The sequence below is a fragment of the Coregonus lavaretus genome, assembly GCF_964263955.1.
Source record: "Coregonus lavaretus genome assembly, chromosome: 16".
Taxonomy (NCBI): domain Eukaryota; kingdom Metazoa; phylum Chordata; class Actinopteri; order Salmoniformes; family Salmonidae; genus Coregonus; species Coregonus lavaretus.
In genome coordinates this window covers 40,774,097-40,795,930 of record NC_140003.1, presented here as the reverse complement: position 1 = coordinate 40,795,930, position 21,834 = coordinate 40,774,097, and the positions used below count along the sequence as shown (strand labels likewise).

Sequence of the window (21,834 nt, the reverse complement as noted above, 5' to 3'; positions counted from 1 at the left end):
TAGTAACCAAAAAGGTGTTAAACAAATCAAAATAAATGTTATATGAGATTCTTCAAATAGCCACCCTTTGCCTTGATGACAGCATTGCACACTCTTGGCATTCTCTCAACCAGCTTCATGAGGTAGTCACCTGGAATGCATTTCAATTAACTGGTGTGCCTTCTTAAAAGTTAATTTGTGGAATTTATTTTCTTCTTAATGTGTTTGAGCCAATCAGTTGTGTTGTGACAAGGTAGGGGGGGGTATACAGAAGATAGCCCTATTTGGTAAAAGACCAAGTCCATATTATGGCAAGAACAGCTCAAATAAACCATCAAGCGCTATGATGAAACAGGCTCTCATGAGGACCGCCACAGGAATGGAAGACCCAGAGTTACCTCTGCTGCAGAGATAAGATCATTAGTTACCAGCCTCAGAAATTGCAGCCCAAATAAATGCTTCAGTTTTCAAATAACAGACACATCTCAACAACAACTGTTCAGAGGAGACTGTGTGAATCAGGCCTTCATGGTCGAATTGCTGCAAAGAAACCATTACTAAAGGACACCAATAATAAGAAGAGACTTGCTTGGGCCAAGAAACACGAGCAATGGAGTGCTGTATCAGATTACCTGGCCTCCACAATCACCCGACCTCAAACCAATTGAGATGGTTTGGGATGAGTTGGACCACAGAGTTAAGGAAAAGCAGCCAACAAGTGCTCAGCATATGTGGGAACTCCTTGAAGAGTGTTGGAAAAGCATTCCAGGTGAAGCTGGTTGAGAGAATGCCAAGAGTGTGCAAAGCTGTCATCAAGGCAAAGGGTGGCTATTTGAAGAATTTCACACTTTTTTGGTGACTACATGATTCCATATGTGTTATTTCATAGTTTTGATGTCTTCAATATTATTCTACAATGTAGAAAATAGTAAAAAATAAAGAAAAACCTTGGAATGAGTAGGTGTTCTAAAACTTTTGACCGGTAGTATATAAGTATATAAGTATATATATATATATATATATATATATATATATATATATATATATATATATATATATATATATATATATATATATATATATATATATATATATATATATATAAGTATATATATATATATATATATGTATGTGTATATATATATATATATATATATATATATATATATATATATATATATATATATACACATATATATACATACATATATAGGGATGGCATATCGCTACACACACACATACAGTTGAAGTCGGAAGTTTACATAAACCTTAGCCAAATACATTTAAACTCAGTTTTTCACAATTCCTGACATTTAATCCTAGTAAAAATTCCCTGTCTTAGGTCAGTTAGGATCATCACTTTATTTTAAGAATGTGAATTGTCAGAATAATAGTAGAGAGAGTGATTTATTTCAGCTTTTATTTCTTTCATCACATTCCCAGTGGGTCAGAAGTTTACATACACTCAATTAGTATTTGGTAGCATTGCCTTTAAATTGTTTAACTTGGGGCAAACGTTTCGGGTAGCCTTTCACAAGCTTCCCACAATAAGTTGGGTGAATTTTGGCCCATTCCTCCTGACAGAGCTTGTGTAACTGAGTCAGGTTTGTAGGCCTCCTTGCTTGCATACGCTTTTTCCGTTCTGCCCACAAATGTTCTATAGGCTTGAGGTCAGGGCTTTGTGATGGCCACTCCAATACCTTGACTTTGTTGTCCTTAAGCCATTTTGCCACAACTTTGGAAGTATGCTTGGGGTCATTGTCCAGTTGGGAGACCCATTTGCGACAAAGCTTTAACTTCCTGACTGATGTCTTGAGATGTTGCTTCAATATATCCACATAATTTTCCTTCCTCATGATGCAATCTATTTTGTGAAGTGCACCAGTCCCTCCTGCAGCAAAGCACCCCCACAGCATGATGCTGCCACCCCCGTGCTTCACGGTTGGAATGGTGTTCTTCGGCTTGCAAGTTACCCCCTTTCTCCTCCAAACATAACAATGGTCATTATGGCCAAACAGTTCTATTTTTGTTTCATCAGACCAGAGGACATTTCTCCAAAAAGTACGATCTTTGTCCCCGTGTGCAGTTGCAAACCGTAGTCTGGCTTTTTTATGGCGGTTTTGGAGCAGTGGCTTCTTCCTTGCTGAGCGGCCTTTCAGGTTATGTCGATATAGGACTTGTTTTACTGTGGATATAGATACTTTTGTATCTGTTTCCTCCAGCATCTTCCCAAGGTCCTTTGCTGTTGTTCTGGGATTGATTTGCGCTTTTCGCACCAAAGTATGTTCTTCTCTAGGAGACAGAACGCGTCTCCTTCCTGAGCGGTATGACGGCTGCGTGGTCCCATGGTGTTTATACTTGCGTACTATTGTTTGTACAGATGAACGTGGTACCTTCAGGCATTTGGAAATTGCTCCCAAGTATAAACCAGACTTGTGGAGGTCTACAATAATTTTTCTGAGGTCTTGGCTGATTTCTTTTGATTTTCCTTGGAATTTTCCAAGCTGTTTAAAGGCACAGTCAACTTAGAGTATGTAAACTTCTGACCCACTGGAATTGTGATACAGTGAATTATAAGTGAAATAATCTGTCTGTAAACAATTGTTGGAAAAATTACTTGTGTCATGCACAAAGTAGATGTCCTAACCGACTTGCCAAAACTATAGTTTGTTAACAAGACATTTGTGGAGTGGTTGAAAAACGAGTTTTAATGACTCCAACCTAATGTATGTAAACTTCCGACTTCAACTGTACACACATACATACATACATATACATATATGAGTCTGGCTTTGCGCTTGCATTCACACACTTTTCCTCACATGCAGTTCTCATACAGACACACCAGTAAGAAAGTCATCTTAAAAAAGAAGAGCTAAAAATGTAACTAATGCTCAGATAAGGAAATATTCTACATAATACTTGTACAAATCTCAAGATCTTCAAGTGCTTTTTAGAGCAAAAGAAAAAAATTGTTTTCTTTTTCAAATAAAATGGTGTCCGGGCAGCTACTGCTCACCCTCGTTCTCCTGTCCAGAACCTTCTGAGCGGTCACCCTCCAAGCGATCTGAGGAAAAACAAAGTGAGTGTGTGAAAAACCCCCATTTCTTATTGGACAAGTCCAGGTAGTTCCCCCCTATTTCAGTCAGTTTTCTTCCATTTTGTGCCTGATGAACGCAACCCTAAACCCATTTCCTACTGTACCTAGCTTGTGGGGACTGCAGTGGAAGTTTCATAACTGGTTGCTGGTAATTGAGTAGTCTGGGTACTAGTTCGTAACATTCCACTCCTTTTGCCAAAGGGACTGGCCTTTTGGTAATCTCAACGTTCAATATACAGCTGGATTTTGTGCGAATTACAGAGTACAAGGAGTGGAATGTAATAGCTGAACAGAGACGGGCAACCAGGCTAGTAATTGAGTGGGTGAACCAGTAAATCTCAGCGGTAAGAAGCTTACTCAGCCCGGGCTCAAGGGTCCAAAAGTACATCAAGAAGTACATAAATACTTCCACATGCACTTTCTATTGGTTTATTAGTCAACTGATTTCCAAAACACCGTAGAATCAATTCACGAAAGAGAAAGTTAATATAACAAAAACTACTAGCAAAATTTAACTGAGTAAGCCTCTACCCGTTCTTATGTGATTAAGGGAGGCCAGCATTCGCAGCATGAAGGAGGCGGGGACTGTGATGGTGTTCCTGGTCTCCTCTAGCATCAACTCATTACGCGTGATCACCTGAAAGGGAAAGAGGGAGATGGAGAGAAGGTAAAAGAAAGCAAATGCTACCAGTAAATCAGAAACATCAAAAGATAATGTGATTTCTATCATCCTCTGAAGTTGGGAGTGGGACTGGTGAGAGCAGTTGAATGGTAAGGGAGGGCGGAGAAGGGGTAACGTGGGAGTGGGAACAGAAAAGCTAATAGGGAGGGGAGAAAAAAAGGGAGGTGAGAGAACAGAGGTGGGTAATGAGGGAGGGTACAGGGAGGGATAGGTAAGCCTCCTGGGGCAAGGCGTCTCCAGTCAGCTGTTGTTAGAGCTCTTGTAGAGGACCAGAGACTCTATGGGGAAAGTCTCACACAGTGGGGAATCCACCCCCTCTACTGGATGAGACAGAAGTGAACCCAAGTCTACCCGCTGTCTGTCACTAAGGTTGAATCAATCGTTTACCAAACATACCTCGTCAGCTAGGACTCTGTTAAAGGACGGCGACGCCTCCAGAGGTGACCAGATTTTAATATTGTAGTCGATCCCTGACGAGGCAAGAACTGGAACAGACAGAAGACAAACTGTTGGCAATAGGGTACGACAGTTAAGGGGAAGGGGGTGTGACATAATCGCCTCTTTATACAAGGCTGAAGATGTAGCTAGGGAACTCACCGGGGTGTGGTTGGGGTGTAGGGGTGAGACTAGGGTAGGTGTGTGTTACTCACCGGGGTGTGGTTGGGGTGTAGGGGTGAGACTAGGGTAGGTGTGTGTTACTCACCGGGGTGTGGTTGGGGTGTAGGGGTGAGACTAGGGTAGGTGTGTGTTACTCACCGGGGTGTGGTTGAGGTGTAGGGGTGAGACTAGGGTAGGTGTGTGTTACTCACCGGGGTGTGGTTGGGGTGTAGGGGTGAGACTAGGGTAGGTGTGTGTTACTCACCGGGGTGTGGTTGAGGTGTAGGGGTGAGACTAGGGTAGGTGTGTGTTACTCACCGGGGTGTGGTTGAGGTGTAGGGGTGAGACTAGGGTAGGTGTGTGTTACTCACTGGGGTTACAGAGGTGTGGGTGTATACTGTAGGTGTGGCTCTAGATATAGAAGTGTAACTCACTGGGGTCGTAGGGGTGCGGCTGTAATGGGTGTAGGGGCGTGGTTGAAGGTGTATGGGGTGTACTGTAACTCACTGGGGTCGTAGGGGTGCGGCTGTAAGGGGTGTAGGGGCGTGGTTGAAGATGTATGGGGTGTACTGTAACTCACTGGGGTCATAGGGGTGTGGCTGGAGACAGTTGACTACATGATTGTCGGCCTCCAGCAGCATCAGGTGCTCGCCCGTGTGTCTGTCCCAGATGAAGATGTGGCCACAGTCTGAACCGCTCATCACAAAGTTGTTCCCCCAGAAACACGACTCCTTGATCTACAGACAACACACATAAATAATTGGAGGAGGCAAAGGAACTATAAATGCTTTCAAAGCATCTCGAAAAGTGTTAAACAAATCAAAATATATTTTATATTTGAGATTCTTCAAATAGCCACCCTTGATTACAGCTTTGCACACTCTTGGCATTCTCTCAACCAGCTTCATGAGGTAGTCACTTGGAATGCATTTCAATTAACAGGTGTGCCTTTCCTTCTTAATGCGTTTGAGCCAATCAGTTGTGTTGTGACAATGTAGTGGGGGTATACAGAAGATAGCCCTATTTGGTAAAAGACCAAGTCCATATTATGGCAAGAACAGCTCAAATAAGCAAAGAGAAACGACAGTCCATCATTACTTTAAGACATGAAGGTCAGTCAATACGGAACATTTCAAGAACCATCGCAAAAACCATCAAGCGCTATGATGAAACTGGCTCTCATGAGGACCGCCACAGGAAAGGAAGACCCAGAGTTACCTCTGCTGCAGAGGATAATTTCATTAGAGTTACCAGCCTCAGAAATTGCAGCCCTAATAAATGCTTCACAGAGTTCAAGTAACAGACACATCTCAACATCAAGTGTTCAGAGGAGACTGTGTGAATCAGGCCTTCATGGTCGAATTTCTGCAAAGAAACCACTACTAAAGGACACCAATAAGAAGAAGAGACTTGCTTGGGCCAAGAAACATGAGCAATGGACATTAGACCGGTGGAAATCTGTCCTTTGGTCTGATGCGTCCACATTTGAGATTTTTGGTTCCAACCGCCGTGTCCTTGTGAGACGCAGAGTAGGTGAATGGATGATCTCCGAATGTGTGGTTCCCACCGTGAAGCATTGAGGAGGAGGTGTGATGGCGTGGGGGTGCTTTGCTGGTGACACGGTCTGTGATTTATTTAGAATTCAAGGCACACTTAACCAGAATGGCTACCACAGCATTCTGCAGCGATACGCCATCCCATCTGGTTTGCGCTTAGTGGGACTATCATTTGTTTTTCAACAGGACAATGACCCAACACACCTCCAGGCTGTGTAAGGGCTATTTTACCAAGAAGGAGAGTGATGGAGTGCTGCATCAGATGACCTGGCCTCCACGATCACCCGACCTCAACCCAATTGAGATGGTTTGGGATGAGTTGGACCGCAGAGTGAAGGAAAAGCAGCCAACAAGTGCTCAGCATATGTGGGAACTCCTTCAAGACTGTTGGAAAAGCATTCCAGGTGAAGCTGGTTGAGAGAATGCCAAGTGTGCGCAAATATTTGATTTGTTTAACACTTTTTTGGTTACTACATGATTCCATATGTGTTATTTCATAGTTTTGATATCTTCACTATTATTCTACAATGTAGAAAATAGTAAAAATAAAGCAAGTCCCTTGAATGAGTAGGTGTGTCCAAACTTTTGACTTGTCCTGTATATATTTATTTATTTATCTAATTATATTAAACCAGGAGGATAGTTCGCTCAGCAGCTGGGATCCCTCTCTACATCTGGCCCAGGGTCAGTTTGTTGCTCTCCGCATTATGTTTTCAGTAGGGGTTGGTGAAGGGGGAAGCTGATCTAGAATCAGCTGGAAACGAGCAACCAGAAGTAACCGAAGTCAGGAAGTGAAAATTAGCGTACCATAGTCCTGGAGTTGCGGTGGCCCTTGTAGACCATTTTGACTGAGGGTCTCCTGATATTCTGGGTCTCACTCTCCTCCATCTCTCTCCTCTCCTTCCTCCGACGAAACAGTTCCTGGATACGGGCCGCAGCTGAGCGTCTGTGACACATACACACGTTATACACAGTATTGACAGTAAATATATTTCTATCCCTGCAGAGAAGAAAGTGAATTCTGAGCGTCATGCTGATTCACCCCTCGATGACGCTGAAGCGACCAAAACAGCACATGGGAAAAGAATCAGCAAAAAAAAGCAGCAAATACTACCTCACATGCCACGCTAACTGACCGTCACCAGTACTCTACAACCCTACACATACTGTAGAGGTGACAATGTGCTTATTTCACTTCACACTGTAGCCAATATCTATCTCCTCTCTCTATTCTTCTCTTATCACTCTTGTTGTGAGCAAACAATGAGTAGGCCAGGTACTACATTTTTCTCCAGGGTACAGTGGGGATTTAAGTAATGAATTACTTAAAAATCATACAATGTGATTTTCTGGATTTTTGTTTTAGATTCTGTCTCTCACAGTTGAAGTGTACCTATGATAAAAATGACAGACCTCTACATGCTTTGTAAGTAGGAAAACATGCAAAATCGGCAGTGTATCAAATACTTGTTCTCCCCACTGTATGTAGGGCTCCATTCATTCATTGGTTGTTGCATCTCTGGTGTTGGCTGTTACCCTTGTGACATCACTATGTACCTAACAGGGATAATGTAGCTAATAGCTGTCCTCTTAGTGAATGATGGTGGTACACACATGCATATGCATGCTCACACGATTAGTGTTTCACAAAAGTGCCCATCACACAAACAAGGCTTAATCCTGCTGGTGAAAACTACAAACACCATGTCCTGTAGACTACAGTAGTGTCTCAGGGGGGTTTGCTTGGACTCATGGGAGCTGTAGTTTTGGAGGTAAAAGTTTTTCAATGAGCACTGCACTCCTTGCAGGTTAGATGTTTTAGTTGTGGGCACACAGACGTTACCTGATCATCCTATCTCCTACCGCTGATCCTCTGAAATTAGACCTATGTTTATATCAGAATCATTAACAGTAGATAACCACATAGAATGAGAAAAAGTGTCCTCACGACAATATACAGAGGACGTGACATTAAATGTGATACTCCACAACAACATATCAAAATACTGTGTGTGTGTTGTTGTCCGTACCTCTGTCCTTGTCCTCCTCTGTACCTCGCAGAGGGGATAAGAATTGGGTCGTCATCGCTGTCGTCTGAGTCCTGGTTGCTACGGGAGGGTTGACCCTGCCCTCCTGGTCCCGTTGGAACCCCCTGCCCCCCTGGCCCTGTCGGACCCCCATGCCCCCCCTCCCCCGCAGGCTCCTCTCTCCTGCACCCCCCAGTGGTGTCCTCTGCACCCACACCCTGGCTCCTCTCCAGGGGCGTGGCAGTCACACTATCCCCCACAGAGGAGGCTTGTGCTGGGGCCTGGGCCAGCGTGGAGCCCTGGATGCTGGAGAAGGAGGCACCCCCAGCCTCACACTCTGGGTCTGAGTGGGAAGCAGCAGACCTGCTCTGGTCGGGGGGCTCCGACACAGCCACTGGTATTGAAGGAGGGGAGAGGAAGGAGGGGAGAGGAAGAAAGGGTCAATATGAGGCTCAGTTGTCTAGGTGGGAGCAATATGGCAGAACTAGTGGAACTAATGCAGTTTTCCTGATCAGTGCTACACATGGAATCCCGTAGAGGACAGTAACACTAACAATCATGGCCACTAGGCCACTCCAGTCCTCACCATACTCAGAGGCAGAGCTCTCTGCCAAAGGCCCTTCTCTGGTCTGGAAGGCCCCTGCTGCCTCTGACAGTTTGGGCTCTCCACTGGAGGCTCCGCTGCCCCTGGAACTGGAGGCTCCGCTGCCCCTGGAACTGGAGGCTCCGCTGCCCCTGGAACTGGAGGCTCCGCTGCCCCTGGAACTGGAGGCTCCGCTGCCCCTGGAACTGGAGGCTCCGCTGCCCCTGGAACTGGAGGCTATGCGGCTCCTGTAGAGAACAGGGGGTGGGCAAAGGAGAGAGGGTAAGAGTCGGTCTCAAAGAACAACATTCCGTCACCAAGATGAGACACTTGATTTAAGTTTGTGAATATTAACTTGATGAGTAAAAATCAGGGAACATCAACAGTCAGTTTCCCTCGATGTTCAGTATTCTGCTCTCCATTAAGAATCTCCATTGAGTGTGCCTTTTAGTCCAGAAGTAGGCTTAATCTGGGTCTGTAAAATCACCTCCTAAAGTTTGAATAGTGTGAAGTTTTGCTTCTGGCTTTCTAAGCAGTGTAGTCTGAGTCGCACGCTCACCACTCGTCAGTGAAGTCCAGTTTGATGGTGCTGGTGGTGGTTCCCTCAGTGCTGTAGTGTAGACTCAGGACGGGTTCTGCCGTGCTGGCTCGGCTACCTCCAGGTCCAGTACTGCTGCTGGGTGCCCCGGACCCAGACGAAGTTCCAGTTAAACTGGCAGACCCAGACAGAGTTTTCACTTTGACTGAACTCGCTCCAGCACTTACACTCACAGCTTCTGATGCTCCTGAGAGGGAGAACACACACACACACACACACACACACAGAGAAAGAGAGAGACAGAGAGCGAGAGAGACAGAGATTGAGAGACACAGACAGTGAGAGAGACAGAGATTGAGAGACACAGACAGCGAGAGAGACAGACAGCGAGAGACACAGAGAGACAGAGAGAGGGAGAGAGAGACAGCGAGAGGGAGAGAGAGAGAGAGAGAGAGACAGAGAGAGAGATTATTGCATAATATACCGTATATGACAATAGTTTTGCCTCTGGATGGCTCCTGGTTACCAAAATAAAAGCCACTATAGCAATTAGGGTTGCAAAATTCCAGGAACTTTCAATAAATTCCCTGGTGTTTCCGAGATCCCGGTTGAAAGTATCCCGGAATCAGGAGGCAATAACCAGGAAATCCGGAAACCTCAGACCAGAATTTCCGGAAAACCAGGGAATTTATTTAAAGTTCCTGGAATTTTGCAACCCTACTAGCAACGATACATTTTCAACAGAGTGGTGCAGTGGTCTAAGGCACTGCATCGCAGTGCTAACTGTGCCACTAGAGATCCTGGTTTGAGTCCAGGCTCTGTCGCAGCCGACCACAACCGGGAGACCAATTGGCCCAGCGTCGTCCAGGGTAGGGGAAGGTTTGGCCGGCAGGGATGTTCTTGTCCCATCGCGCACTAGCGACTCCTGTGGCAGGCCGGGCGCAGTGCACGCTGACTCGGTCGCCAGGTGTACGGTGTTTCCTCCGACACATTGGTGCGGCTGGCTTCCGGGAAGAAGAGCCGCACTGCAAGAAGCAGTGCGGCTCGGTTGGGTTGTTTCGGAGGACGCACGACTCTCGACCATCGCCTCTCCCGAGTCCGTACGGGAGTTGCAGCGATGGGACAAGACTGTAACTACCAATAGGATACCACGAAATTGGGGAGAAAAAGGGGGTAAAATACCCCCAAAATAATAATAATAAAATATATATAAATAACTAAAATAAAAAATGTCATGAGTTATTCATCGTTGTGTTTACATGTTAGGTGTTACAATACATTTCAGACTTGGGGATAAAACAACATTGATTAGTTGCTTTTGAACTACTGTGTAGAGACTAATAATAGATAATACCACTTTGTATTCCATTTCAGTGTTAGCACTTCGCATAATGCAGTCTGTAGTTATGCTAGTTAAAAATATGTCAACTAGATGATATTTTACAAGACAGGGACACGGTTTTGTTTTTTTAATATACAGGACAATATCATGCGATGGCAACATGCAGCGTTGTTATTTTAGGTAGGTCAATGGCAATGCAAAGAAGGCTGTACTCCGCAGTGCTGCATTATACACACACCTCCTACTGACCGTCTGTTACACAAGAATGTTTCAAGTTTCATTCCATACATAGGAGGTAGAGAGGAATGCTATCCATCAATCCACAGCAGCAATACATAACGGTGATTCATATACTTTCAAAAAACGTGAGGTGCACTTGGTTAGATTTAACTTGACCATCACAATGGTGACAATAGAAGAAAATGGGAGAGTGATCACCCTGTATGCCAGTGAAGCTAAATCAAGCGCACCTCAAGTATTTGCCAGTGTTTGACCCAGATCTGAACCAAAACATCACACAGGTGAGAGGGGAACACCAGAAATATAAGGGATCAAATGCAAGCCTCTCAAACTACAACCACACGCAAAATTTCATCAGAAATGAGTTTGGAATGTCAATGTCATCCTAGGGCCTATTATATTATTCTGTAAAAAAAAAGCCAACACAGGAGATGATCGCATTGAGAGGGAACAGTTTGAGCATGAGATGATCTACAGCACGGCTGTGACTGAGTGAAAAGCCAGAAGGAGAGCAAGATTGTGTCAGGGCCAGGTTTGGAGCCCAGGCGCACGTGCCCTGTGTGCCCGTTCGTAAATACGGCTCTGGATTATGTTACCAGTTCAAAATAAAAACAATACTTAACGGCTGAGGAATGACCTAACATTAGCTCAAGCTACAGTCGCAACAAGAGAGCCTCGGAGAAGATAGCTAACACCAGTCTCTGCCCTGGGGACTCGGTTGGACAAAAGGGACTAGAATGCATGCCTAGTGAACATGCACTCAGGTAAAGCTGGTGGAGGGGCAAGGGGCACACCGGAAGTCTCATGGTAAAGATGGTGGCGGGGCAAGAGGGCACGCCAGAAGGCTCATGCAAATTATTATATATTTTTGTTATGCCACACAGACGACAGAGAGAAAGGCCGGAGGAAGACAGAGATACAAAAAAAGAAAAAGGAGAGAGAGAGAGAAGGGAGGAGAGGAGACGCACCCTGCTGCTCATCCAGAGTCATGGATCCCAGCTGTTTGTTAACCACAGACGAGGGAGAATCTGGAACACAAATAAGACTCACTAAAAAACGGGCACAGAGGTCACACCAGGGTTCATACGATCATGCTCAGGTCACACAGAGGACAAAAGTTCAAAGCTCAGGTCAAACAAAGCTTAAAGTGGACCAAGGCCAAGCAGGAAGAAGAGTTAAACACAGCCAAATGAACAGATGGTGATGTTTGGTGTAACGCTGAGAAGAACATCTCAAGGTTGATATTGATACGGGAATAGAACAGCCATTTCACTACAGAAAGCTTGTGGGAGATGGAACACATACTGTACTTAGCGCCACATGTACAGTGCTAAAACACAAAAGATATCCCACATGAGATTCATAGTTTGATATCAATGGAAGATTTACACAGTAGTTCAAGTTTTTCAGGCATCTCAAGTTGTCTCAATCAGCCTTTTGAGAGTAAGTCATGGAATAAGTGGTGGAATAAGGATGGACCTCATAGTAATACGCCTCGCTCCAATACTGAAGCTCAAATGTTCAGGTACAAACAATACATATAAAAATGGGAGACTACATACAAAACTGGCTACGGGCAACACTTGACTACAGACAAAACTGAATCATTGTAGCCACATACATGATGTCTGTGTGTCTGTACAGTGCTGTTAAAAGGTATTTGCCCTCTTTCTAATTTTCTCTACTTTTGCATATTTTTGATACTGAATGTTTTGATTAGATCTTCAACCAAAACCTAATATTAGATAAAGGGAACCTGAGTGAACAAATAACACAATAATTACATACTTATTTAATGTATTTCATAAAACAAAGTTATGCAACACCCAAAGTCCATGTGAAAAAGTAATTGCCCCCTCAATAACTGGTCGCTGTGGAGGAATTTTGAATTCTTCAATGCAGAACTGCTCGTTTCAAGTCCTGCCACATCATCTCAATTGGTATTACGTCTGGACTTTGACTAGGCCATTCCAAAACTTCAAATGTGTTGCTTTTTTAGCCATTTACATGTAGACTTGATTGTGTGTTTTGGATCATTGTCTTGCTGTATGACCCAGCTGCGCTTCAGCTTCAGCTCACAGACGGATGGACTGACATTCTCCTGTAGAATTCTCTGATGCAGAGCAGAATTTATGATTCCTTCTATTAAGGCAAGTCGTCCAGGTCCTGAGGCAGCAAAGCATCCCCAAACCATCACACCACCACCACCATGCTTGACCTTTGTGGTCCTCTGTAGCTCAATTGGTAGAGCATGGCGCTTGTAACGCCAGGGTAGTGGGTTCGATCCCCGGGACCACCCATACGTAGAAATGTATGCACGCATGACTGTAAGTCGCTTTGGATAAAAGCGTCTGCTAAATGGCATATTATTATTATTATGCTTGACCGTTGGTATGAGGTTCTTACTGTGGAATGCAGTGTTTGGTTTTCTCTAGGCATAATGGGACCCATGTCGTCCAAAAAGTTATACTTTTGACTCATCTGTCCATAGAAAATTATTCCAAGAGTCTTGATGATCATCCAGGTACTTCTAGATACTTTTTGGCAAACTTGAGTTAACCTTTTGGACGAAATGGGTCCCATTTTGTCTGGCGAAAACCAAACACTGCATTCCACAGTAAGAACGTCATACCAACGGTATGACAATGATCCAAAACATATAATCAAGTCTACATGAAAACGGTTAACAACAACAAATTTGAAGTTTTGGAATAGCCTAGTCAAAGTCCAGACCTAATCCCAATTGAGATCTTGAAACGAGCAGTTCATGCTTGAAAACCCACAAATGTCGCTGAGTTAAAGCAGTTCTGCATGCAAGAGTGGAAGCATTTGGTTGCAGTCATTGCAGCTAAAGGTGGCACAACCAGTTACTGAGTGTAAGGGGGCAATTACTTTTTCACAAAGGGGAATTGGGTGTTGCATAACTTTGTTAATTAAATAAAAATAAGTATAATTTTGTATTATTTGTAAACTCAGGTTTCCTTTATCTAATAGTAGGTTTTGCTTGAAGATCTGATAACATTCAGTATACATTTTTTTTCTCAAAAATACAGAAAATCTGAAAGTGGCAAATACTTTTCACAGCACTGTCTGCATGTACAGTGCATTCGGAAAGTATTCAGACCCCTTACGTTACAGCCTTATTCTAAAATGGATAAAAATTAATTGTTTTCCTCATCAAATACCCCATAATGACAAAGTGAAAACAGGTTTTTCAATTTTTTAGCAAATTTATTAAAAATAAAAAACAGAAATACTTTATTTACATAAGTATTTTGACCCTTTGCTATGAGACTCGATAATTGAGCTCAGGTGCATCCTGTTTCCTTTGATCATCCTTGAGATGTTTCTAAAACTTGGAGTCCACCTGTGGTAAATTCAATTGATTGGACATGGAAAGACACATAACTGTCTATATAAGGTCCCACAGTTGACCAAGCCATGAGGTTGAAGGAATTGTCCGTAGAGCTCCGAGACAGGATTGTGTCGATGCACAGATCTGGGGAAGGGTACCAAAACATTTCTGCAGCATTGAAGGTCCCCAAGAACACAGTGGCCTCCATCATTCTTAAATGGAAGAAGTTTGGAACCACCAAGACTCTTTCTAGAGCTGGCCGCCCGGCCAAACTGAGCAATCAGGGGAGAAGGGCCTTGGTCAGGGAGTTGACCAAGAACCCGATGGTCACTCTGACAGAGCTCCAGAGATCCTCTGTGGCGACCATCTCTGCAGCACTCCACCAATCAGGCCTTTATGGTAGAGTGGCCAGATGGAAGCCACTCCTCAGTAAAAGGCACATGACAGCCTGCTTGGAGTTTGCCAAAAGGCACCTAAAGGACTCTGACCATCAGAAATACGATTCTCTGGTCTGATTAAACAAAGATTGAACTGTTTGGCCTGAATGACAAGCGTCACATCTAGAGGAAACCTGGCCCCATCCCTACAGTGAAGCATAGTGGTGGCAGCATCATGCAGTGGGGATGTTTTTCAGCAGCAGGGACTGGGAGACTAGTCAGGATCGAGGGAAAGATTAACGGCACAAAATACAGAGAGATCCTTGATGAAAACCTGCTCCAGAGCACTCAGGACCTTGTTGTCCTGTTGGAAGGTTCACCTCTGGCTCAGCCAAGACAACGCAAGAGTGTCATTGGCACAAGTCTCTGAAAGTCATTGAGTGGCCCAGCCAGAGCCCGGACTTGAACCCGATCGAACATCTCTGGAGAGACCTTAAAATATCTGTGCAGCGACGCTCCCCGTCCAACCTGACAGAACTTGAGAGGATCTGCAGAGAAGAATGGGAGAAACTCCACAAATACAGGTGTGCCAAGCTTGTAGCGTCATACCCAAGAAGACAGTGTCTCCCGACCCCCCAGTATCTATGCTGCAATTGTTTATGTGCCGGGGGGCTAGGGTCAGTCTGTTATATCTGGTGTTATTCTCCTGTCTTATCTGGTGTCCTGTGTGAATTTAAGTATGCTCCCTTTAATTCTCTCTCTCTCTCCCTCCCTCGCTCTCTCCCTCCCTCCCTCCCTCGCTCTCTCCCTCCCTCCCTCCCTCCCTCCCCTCCCGGAGGACCTGACCCTGGACCATGCCTCATGACTACCTGGCCTGATGACTCCTTGCTGTCCCCAGTCCACCTGGTCGTGCTGCTGCTCCAGTTTCAACTCTTCTGCCTGCGGCTATGGAACATTTTACATTTACAGTTTAGTCATTTAGCAGACGCTCTTATCCAGAGCGACTTACAGTTAGTGAGTGCATACATTCTTTTTTTAAATTTTTCATACTGGCCCCCCGTGGGAATCGAACCCACAACCCTGGCGTTGCAAACGCCATGCTCTACCAACTGAGCTACATCCCTGCCGGCCATTCCCTCCCCTACCCTGGACGACGCTAGGCTAATTGTGCGCCGCCCCATGGGTCTCCCGGTCGCGGCCGGCTACGACAGAGCCTGGATTCTAACCAGGATCTCTAGTGGCACAGCTAGCACTGCGATGCAGTGCCTTAGACCACTGCGCCACTCGGGAGTAGGGAACCCTGACCTGTTCACCGAACTTGCTACCTTGTCCCAGACCTGTTGTTTTCAACTGGCTCTCTCGCACCTGCCACTTCAACCTCTAAATGCCCGGCTATGAAAAGCCAAGTGACAATTACTCCTGATGTACTGACATGTTGCAACCTCTACAACCACTGTGATTATTATTTGACCCTGCTGGTCATCTATGAACGTTTTAACATCTTGGAGAAAAATCTGGCCTTAATGGCCATTAACTGTTATAATCTCCACCCGGCACAGCCAGAAGGGGATTGGCCACCCCTCAGAGCCTGGTTCCTCTCTAGGTTTCTTCCTACGTTTCTGCCTTTCTAGGGAGTTTTTCCTAGCCACCGTGCTTCTACATCTGCATTGCTTGCTGTTTGGGGTTTTAGGCTTGGTTTCTGTATAGCACTTTGTGACATCTGCTGATGTAAAAATGGCTTTATAAATAGAATTTGATTGAAATTTTATTGAATCGTTGCCAGAAGTGCTTCAACAAAGTATTGAGTAAACAGTCTGAATACTTATGTAAATGTGATATCAGTTTTAAATGTTTAATACATTTGCAAACACTTCTAAAAACCTGTTTCTGCTTTGTCATTATAGGGTATTGTGTGTAGATTGAGAGGGGGAAAAAAACAATTTAATCAATTTTAGAATAAGGCTGTAATGTAACAAAATGTGGAAAAGGTGAAGGGGTCTGAGTACTTTCCGAATGCACCGTATGCATGCATGCATGCATGCATGCATGCATGCATGCATGCATGTATGTATGTATGTATGTATGTACAGTGGGGAGAACAATTATTTGATACACTGCCGATTTTGCAGGTTTTCCTACTTACAATGCATGTAGAGGTCTGTAATTTTTATCATAGGTACACTTCAACTGTGAGAGACGGAATCTAAAACAAAAATCCATAAAATCACATTGTATGATTTTTAAGTAATTAATTTGCATTTTATTGCATGACATAAGTATTTGAAACATCAGAAAAGCAGAACTTAATATTTGGTACAGAAACCTTTGTTTGCAATTACAGAGATCATACGTTTCCTGTAGGTCTTGACCAGGTTTGCACACACTGCAGCAGGGATTTTGGCCCACTCCTCCATACAGACCTTCTCCAGATCCTTCAGGTTTCGGGGCTGTCGCTGGGCAATACAGACTTTCAGCTCCCTCCAAAGATGTTCTATTGGGTTCAGGTCTGGAGACTGGCTAGGCCACTCCAGGACCTTGAGATGCTTCTTACGGAGCCACTCCTTAGTTGCCCTGGCTGTGTGTTTCGGGTCGTTGTCATGCTGGAAGATCCAGCCACGACCCATCTTCAATGCTCTTACTGAGGGAAGGAGGTTGTTGGCCAAGATCTCGCGATACATGGCCCCATCCATCCTCCCCTCAATATGGTGCAGTCTTCCTGTCCCATTTGCAGAAAAGCATCCCCAAAGAATGATGTTTCCACCTCCATGCTTCACGGTTGGGATGGTGTTCTTGGGGTTGTACTCATCCCTCTTCTTCCTCCAAACACGGCGAGTGGAGATTAGACCAAAAAGCTATATTTTTGTCTCATCAGACCACATGACCTTCTCCCATTCCTCCTCTGGATCATCCAGATGGTCATTGGCAAACTTCAGACGGGCCTGGACATGCGCTGGCTTGAGCAGGGGGACCTTGCGTGCGCTGCAGGATTTTAATCCATGACGGCGTAGTGTGTTACTAATGGTTTTCTTTGAGACTGTGGTCCCAGCTCTCTTCAGGTCATTGACCAGGTCCTGCCGTGTAGTTCTGGGCTGATCCCTCACCTTCCTCATGATCATTGATGCCCCACGAGGTGAGATCTTGCATGGAGCCCCAGACCGAGGGTGATTGACCATCATCTTGAACTTCTTCCATTTTCTAATAATTGCGCCAACAGTTGTTGCCTTCTCACCAAGCTGCTTGCCTATTGTCCTGTAGCCCATCCCAGCCTTGTGCATGTCTACAATTGTATCCCTGATGTCCTTACACAGCTCTCTGGTCTTGGCCATTGTGGAGAGGTTGGAGTCTGTTTGATTGAGTGTGTGGACAGGTGTCTTTTATACAGGTAACGAGTTAAAACAGGTGCAGTTAATACAAGTAATGAGTGGAGAACAGGAGGGCTTCTTAAAGAAAAATTAACAGGTTTGTGAGAGCCGGAATTCTTACTGGTTGGTAGGTGATCAAATACTTATGTCATGCAATAAAATGCAAATTAATTACTTAAAAATCATACAATGTGATTTTCTGGATTTGAAGTTGAAGTGTACCTATGATAAAAATTACAGACCTCTACATGCTTTGTAAGTAGGAAAACCTGCAAAATCGGCAGTGTATCAAATACATGTTCTCCCCACTGTATGTACACTACCGTTCAAAAGTTTGGGGTCACATAGAAATGTCCTTGTTTTCGAAAGAAAAGCAATTTTTTTGCCCATTAAAATAACTTCAAATTGATCAGAAATACAGTGTAGACATTGTTAATGTTGTAAATGGCTTTTGTAGCTGGAAACGACTGAATTTTAATGGAATATCTACGTAGGCGTACAGAGGCCCATTATCAGCAACCATCAGTCCTGTGTTCCAATGGCACGTTGTGTTTGCTAATCCAAGTTTATCATTCTAAAAGGCTAATTGATCATTAGAAAACCCTTTGCAATTATGTTAGCACAGCTGAAAACTGTTGTGCTGATTAAAGAAGCAATAAAACTGGCCTTCTTGAGACTAGTTGAGTATCTGGAGCATCAGCAATTGTGGGTTCGATTACAGGCTCAAAATGGCCAGAAACAAATAACTTTCTTCTGAAACTCGTCAGTCTATTCTTGTTCTGAGAAATGAAGGCTATTCCATGCGAGAAATTGCCAAGAAACTTAAGATCTCGTACAATGCTGTGTACTATTCCTTTAATTCCTGTAATCAAACACACAATTGCTGATGCTCCAGATACTCAACTAGTCTCAAGAAGGCCAGTTTTATTGCTTCTTTAATCAGCACAACAGTTTTCAGCTGTGCTAACATAATTGCAAAAGGGTTTTCTAATGCTCAATTAGCCTTTTACTGTTTTATTTTTTATTTCACCTTTATTTAACCAGGTAAGCCAGTTGAGAACAAGTTCTCATTTACAACTGCGACCTGGCCAAGATAAAGCAAAGCAGTGCGATAAAAACAACAACAACACAGAGTTACATATGGAATAAACAAAACGTTCAGTCAATAACACAATAGAAAATCTATATACAGTGTGTGCAAATATAGTAAGTTATGGAGGTAAGGCAATAAATAGGCCATAGTGTCTCCCTCACTAATGATAAACGGGGATTAGCAAACACAACGTGCCATTGGAACACAGGACTGATGGTTGCTGATAATGGGCCTCTGTACGTCTATGTAGATATTCCATTAAAAATCAGCAGTTTCCAGCTACAATAGCCATTTACAACATTAACAAAACATTTTGCTTTTCTTTCGAAAACAAGGACATTTCTAACTGACCCCAAACTTTTGAACGGTTGTGTCTGTATGTATGTACACTACCAGTCAAAAGTTTGGACACACCTACTCATTCAAGGGTTTTTCATTGTAGAATAATAGTGAAGACGTCAAAACTATGAAATAACACATGCAATCATGTAGTAACCAAAAAAAAGTGTTAAACAAATCAAAATATATTTTAGATTCTTCAAATAGCCACCCTTGATGACAGCTTTGCACACTCTTAGTGCAGACACCACGGATGGGGTTTGGAGGTGGAAATATGGGAGATCAAGTAGAAAACAGCATGATGTGTATCAGAGTGAGTGAAGAAGCTTAGGACAACATTAACAAACCGTGTCTGCATCAGTCATTACATCAGCTCCTAGAAGATCTGTAGAAATACACTAGGCTGATCAGATCTTAATCTTAACCATCCATAGTCATAGTCTTCAATATTTTACATAGACAACCCCTTCATACTGCGGTTGATGCCAAGGAGGTGGAGAAGCAGTGCTGCACAGCCAGAGGGTGCCAAATGTGCAGAAGCAGTGTTGCACAGCCAGAGGGTGCCAAATACCTCACTGCCACACCATACAGGGGTGTATGTTTGGTGGGAGGGGGTTTGGGTGTGTGAGAGGTAAAGAGGAGAACACAGTGTCGCAATGTTGTTTATCGTCACAAGAGGGGCGGGCGGCTCCTTATAGTGTCCCCCGACATTCAACGTACCCCCATGCCACATGAAAACTCTAATATCCATATCATTCCTTCCGTAGCCGTGGGGGCAGTGTTGTGTAGGCAATTAAGCTTGCTTGGTTCCTTGATCTGATCTATAGGCTATGCATCAAAGTAGCCTATTTTGTATTGATAAACTAATATAATCTCAGCGACTGTTCAAACAATAATCCCCCCTAAAATGTATTTTGTTTAGAAGTAATAACTAGAGATTCAAGGCTACTGGTAAAAACAGCTGCGAGATCTGTGCTTATTCTCCATGACCAAAACATGATGACATTCTATTTTTAGCTGATATGGGAGTGAATACATTCAAGTAGCATATTAAAATGGGATAACATTGTAGGTTACACGTCGAGTATAATCATGTTTGCCACTGCATATTATTGATCTTATTTTTAATCCCAGTCCCCGTAGTAGGCTTTTTGCCTCTTGGTAGGCAGTCATTGTAAATAAGAATGTTCTTAACTGACTTGCCTAGTTAAATAAAAGGTAAAAAATATATATATATACACATACACACAGTGGAGAGAACAAGTATTTGATAGACTGCCGATTTTGCAGGTTGTCCTACTTACAAAGCATGTAGAGGTCTGTAATTTTTATCATAGGTACACTTCAACTGTGAGAGACGGAATCTAAAACAAAAATCCAGAAAATCACATTGTATGATTTTTAAGTAATTAATTTGCATTTTATTGCATGACATCAGTATTTGATATATCAGAAAAGCATAACTTAATATTTGGTACAGAAACCTTTGTTTGCAATTACAGAGATCATACGTTTCCTGTAGGTCTTGACCAGGTTTGCACACACTGCAGCAGGGATTTTGGCCCACTCCTCCATACAGACCTTCTCCAGAACCTTCAGGTTTCGGGGCTGTCGCTGGGCAATACGGACTTTCAGCTCCCTCCAAAGATTTTCTATTGGATTCAGGTCTGGAGACTGGCTAGGCCACTCCAGGACCTTGAGATGCTTCTTACGGAGCCACTCCTTAGTTGCCCTGGCTGTGTGTTTCGGGTCGTTGTCATGCTGGAAGACCCAGCTACGACCCATCTTCAATGCTCTTACTGAGGGAAGGAGGTTGTTGGCCAAGATCTCGCGATACATGGCCCCATCCATCCTCCCCTCAATACGGTGAAGTCGTTCTGTCCCCTTTGCAGAAAAGCATCCCCAAAGAATGATGTTTCCACCTCCATGCTTCACGGTTGGGATGGTGTTCTTGGGGTTGTACTCATCCTTCTTCTTCCTCCTCCAAACACGGCGAGTGGAGTTTAGACCAAAAAGCTATATTTTTGTCTCATCAGACCACATAACCTTCTCCCATTCCTCCTCTGGATCATCCAGATGGTCATTGGCAAACTTCAGACGGCCTGGACATGCGCTGGCTTGAGCAGGGGGGCCTTGCGTGCGCTGCAGGATTTTAATCCATGACGGCGTAGTGTGTTACTAATGGTTTTCTTTGAGACTGTGGTCCCAGCTCTCTTCAGGTCATTGACCAGGTCCTGCCGTGTAGTTCTGGGCTGATCCCTTACCTTCCTCATGATCACGGCGAGTGGAGTTTAGACTGCTAAATGGCATATTATTATTATTATTATCATTAATGCCTCACGAGGTGAGATCTTGCATGGAGCCCCAGACCGAGGGTGATTGACCGTCATCTTGAACTTCTTCCATTTTCTAATAATTGCGCCAACAGTTGTTGCCTTCTCACCAAGCTGCTTGCCTATTGTCCTGTAGCCCATCCCAGCCTTGTGCAGGTCTACCATTTTATCCCTGATGTCCTTACACAGCTCTCTGGTCTTGGCCATTGTGGAGAGGTTGGAGTCTGTTTGATTGAGTGTGTGGACAGGTATCTTTTACACAGGTAACGAGTTCAAACAGGTGCAGTTAATACAGGTAATGAGTGGAGAACAGGAGGGCTTCTTAAAGAAA

General features: G+C 44.0%; 1 protein-coding gene across 2 annotated transcripts in view; it reads right to left on the bottom strand.

The window, feature by feature from the left end:
- Positions 1-2,617: 2,617 nt before the first annotated feature.
- Positions 2,618-21,834, bottom strand: part of LOC311144022 (DDB1- and CUL4-associated factor 6-like) — a 65,691-nt gene continuing 46,474 nt past the window's right edge. Inside the window, exons 11-19 of one of the 2 annotated variants that reach the window (XM_084179943.1) lie at positions 11,613-11,672; positions 9,084-9,309; positions 8,528-8,772; positions 7,945-8,335; positions 6,722-6,860; positions 4,939-5,095; positions 4,158-4,246; positions 3,611-3,716; positions 2,618-3,046 (exon numbers count right to left, since the gene is read on the bottom strand). In XM_084179943.1, the coding sequence (XP_084036069.1) occupies positions 2,988-3,046; positions 3,611-3,716; positions 4,158-4,246; positions 4,939-5,095; positions 6,722-6,860; positions 7,945-8,335; positions 8,528-8,772; positions 9,084-9,309; positions 11,613-11,672 (1,472 nt within the window). In that variant the 3' untranslated portion in view covers positions 2,618-2,987. The remainder of the gene's footprint in view (positions 3,047-3,610; positions 3,717-4,157; positions 4,247-4,938; positions 5,096-6,721; positions 6,861-7,944; positions 8,336-8,527; positions 8,773-9,083; positions 9,310-11,612; positions 11,673-21,834) is intronic. The other variant, XM_084179944.1, reaches the window with a different exon arrangement.